Genomic DNA, 2,777 nt, shown 5'->3' on the forward strand with positions numbered 1-2,777 from the left:
GAATGTATAAAATATCTTTATTATGCAATATTTCTTGATACTTTTAAAATGTCAATAAATATCAATTGTATCACTTTTCAATATCAAACTAAGATCTGAAGTTGAAAAAAGTTCTAATTTTAACAATTTTTTTCAACACAGTTCTTAGTACTTTTACATTTGCTCATGATTTTTAACAAATAGAATTTCTTAAAACTATCTACTCACCTTTCATTTCAGTCGATATATTCATAAATATTAATTTGCTTTATTTCTGTATTACACAGGTTATGTCTAAATTAATTATACAGATATTCATTAACAGAATTTTTTGGTCATGTTTCCATGGTAAATGGAAATTCAAAATTAAAATACTGTCTCCTAGTCCAGGAAGAAAAAAAAAAACAGCAAATGAAACATATGACTCAACTTGATTCAACTATGAGATTATTTGATGTTCTTGGTAAGAGTTTGAGAGAAACGTTTTTTAGTAGTGGTGTTCTGCCTTTTTAATCAAAGTCAATACTTCCTTAGAGATGGAATTCTGTCTAACGATTCTTATTCATGCATATCTGCTCAAACTCTAACTATTATTAAAGCTGTGCAATATTTATCAGGAACCCGTATTGCCTATTCCAAGGCAAAATGGTATATACTCTTAATAAAAATTACTTCTATTACTGACCCTTCACTTTGGTAAATTATGCTTTCTACCTGACCCCAACAAAAACTTTAGATTCACTTTAAGAATATTTCTGGATATGTCAGGAATAAAAATGAAATTCATTCTAACAGTGTGATATTTTAAAAATTACCTTCTCCTAAACGCTTCCAGATGTGTCTTCAGCATAAGCAGTCCTCTTTCTATAACCATGAGACTTGAGTGTGATTCCTGCTCAAGACTGCTAGAAGCTATCATAAGACTCTCCATGCACTTACTAATAAATTCTTGCTCCTTCTCTAAACCCGTTTTACCTGAAAGCCAATGTTTAGACACATATATTAGCCTTATATTCTTGTTTAGCTGTATCAAAGAAAAATTTTAGCTTAACGGAACACCCTCATAAAAAATTAGCTATTACATAATATTTCAAATCACTTACCATTAATATAATAGGAGTTAATATACTGGATAGCTGCTCGACTGACATCACCAGATTGTGCTCTTAAAGCAATGCCCCAAAATTGGTCCATACCACACAGCTAAGAAAGAAAAATATGATACCTCTAAATTTTGTTTGTCAAACTATGTAACTCATCATAAGACTGAAGTATCAAAAGTAAAAATCATAGGCAACTCCTATTACTCAGCTATTAAATAACAAAAATAAATGATTTAGGAATTTCCTCAATTGATGAAATACACCTGTACTAATTCTAAAAAATATTTACAATGCAGCTAACAATATATACATAATGTTTAACTCACAAGCTGTGACTACATAGTAGGAAAATTCTAGTCCTGAAAAACATACCACAAAGGAATAAAACACAAATACAATAATGAGCACAATGCTTCAATGAATCCATCCAACTTACAGTGATAAAACCACTGCCTTCTTGCATTCACAGAATATTAACAAGATACGCTAACTCAAGTTCTCTTTTTTTTTTTTTTTTTTTTTTTTTTTGAGAACAGAGTCTCACTCACTTGCCCAGACTGGAGTGCAGTGGCACAATCTTGGCTCACTACAACGTCTGCCTCCCAGGATTCCAGGGATTCTCATGCCTTAGCCTCCCAAGTAGCTGGGATCACAGGCACGCGCCACAGCGTCTGGCTAATTTTTCTGTATTTTAGTAGAGACAGGGTTTCACCATGTTGGCCAGGCTGGTCTCGAACTCCCTACCTCAGCTGATTCACTCGCCTCGGCCTCCCAAAAAGGTGGAATTACAGGCGTGGGGCCACTGCGTCCAGCCTCACTCAAATTTATGATGTTAACCATGAGAAAAAAAAAAAAAAAAAAAAAAAATGGTTTCACTAAAAACTACAGAAAAAGTAGGGAGTGGAAGCTTCCAAAAGTTGGGCAAAGAAAGATGTCCTTCTAAGTTGGCAGCTGAACAACTTTAGTGTTAATGTCACCTCCTTTAAAAAGGTAGTATTATTTCATAATAGAGCATGACTACTTCTTAGGTAAATCAAGTATGTTTAGTTGTCTGAAATTACCAAACTGAAAATTATCATAGTGGGCCAGGCACAGTAGCTCACGCCTCTAATCCCAGCACTTTGGGAGGCTGAGGCAGGCAGATTGCCTGAGCCTCAAGTTCGAGCCTGGCCAGCACAGTGAAACCCCGTCTCTACTTTAAAAAAAAAAAAAAAAGCCAGGCGTGGAGGCATGTGCCTGTGATCCCAGCTACTCTGGAGGTTGAGGCAGGAGAACTGGTTGAATCTGGGAGGCAGAGGTTGCAGTGAGCTGAGATTGTGCCACTGGACTCCAGCCTGGACGACAGAGCAAGACTCCATCTCCAAAAAAAAAAAAAAAAAAAAGTTATCAAAGTGATACTGAAGCAAGAGTTAGGACTAAAAAACACTGAAAAACCTACTCAGACAAGAAAAGAAGGCAGTAGGAAAATAAAATAAAAGCATTTTAGATACAATTAAAATTATTCTGGCCAGTCATGGTGGCTCATACCTATAATCCTAGCACTTTGGGAGGCCAAGGCGGGTGGAAAACTTGAGGTCAGGAGTTCGAGACTAGTCTGGCCAATATGGTGAAAACCCAACTCTACTAAAAATACAAAAACTAGGCCAGGCGCGGTGGTTCAAGCCTGTAATCCCAGCAATTTGGGAGGCCGAGGTG

The 2,777-nt window shown here is 36.1% G+C and overlaps 1 protein-coding gene across 1 annotated transcript; it reads right to left on the reverse strand.

Annotated features, from left to right (window-relative positions):
• Nucleotides 1-251: 251 nt before the first annotated feature.
• On the reverse strand, nt 252-1,183 carry LOC108532798 (ubiquitin carboxyl-terminal hydrolase 34-like). The gene is made up of 3 exons (XM_017877065.1): nt 1,083-1,183; nt 795-954; nt 252-360 (listed from the first exon to the last, which is right to left on the reverse strand). The coding sequence occupies exons 1-3, from the start codon at nt 1,171-1,173 to the stop codon at nt 315-317; spliced, it is 297 nt and encodes a 98-aa protein (XP_017732554.1). The 5' UTR covers nt 1,174-1,183; the 3' UTR covers nt 252-314.
• Nucleotides 1,184-2,777: the final 1,594 nt, after the last annotated feature.

The sequence above is a fragment of the Rhinopithecus bieti genome, unplaced genomic scaffold (genome assembly GCF_001698545.2).
Source record: "Rhinopithecus bieti isolate Rb0 unplaced genomic scaffold, ASM169854v2 scaffold_11188, whole genome shotgun sequence".
Classification (NCBI taxonomy): Eukaryota; Metazoa; Chordata; class Mammalia; order Primates; family Cercopithecidae; genus Rhinopithecus; species Rhinopithecus bieti.

Coding starts and splice junctions, on each gene's coding strand:
- LOC108532798 (XM_017877065.1), bottom strand. CDS start 1,173: ATGGACCAATTTTGGGGCATTGCTTTAAGAGCACAATCTGGTGATGTC. Junction 955..1,082: donor TAACTCCTATTATATTAATG/GTAAGTGATTTG, acceptor ATTGGCTTTCAG/GTAAAACGGGTTTAGAGAAG. Junction 361..794: donor CTGGAAGCGTTTAGGAGAAG/GTAATTTTTAAA, acceptor TTCCTGGACTAG/GAGACAGTATTTTAATTTTG.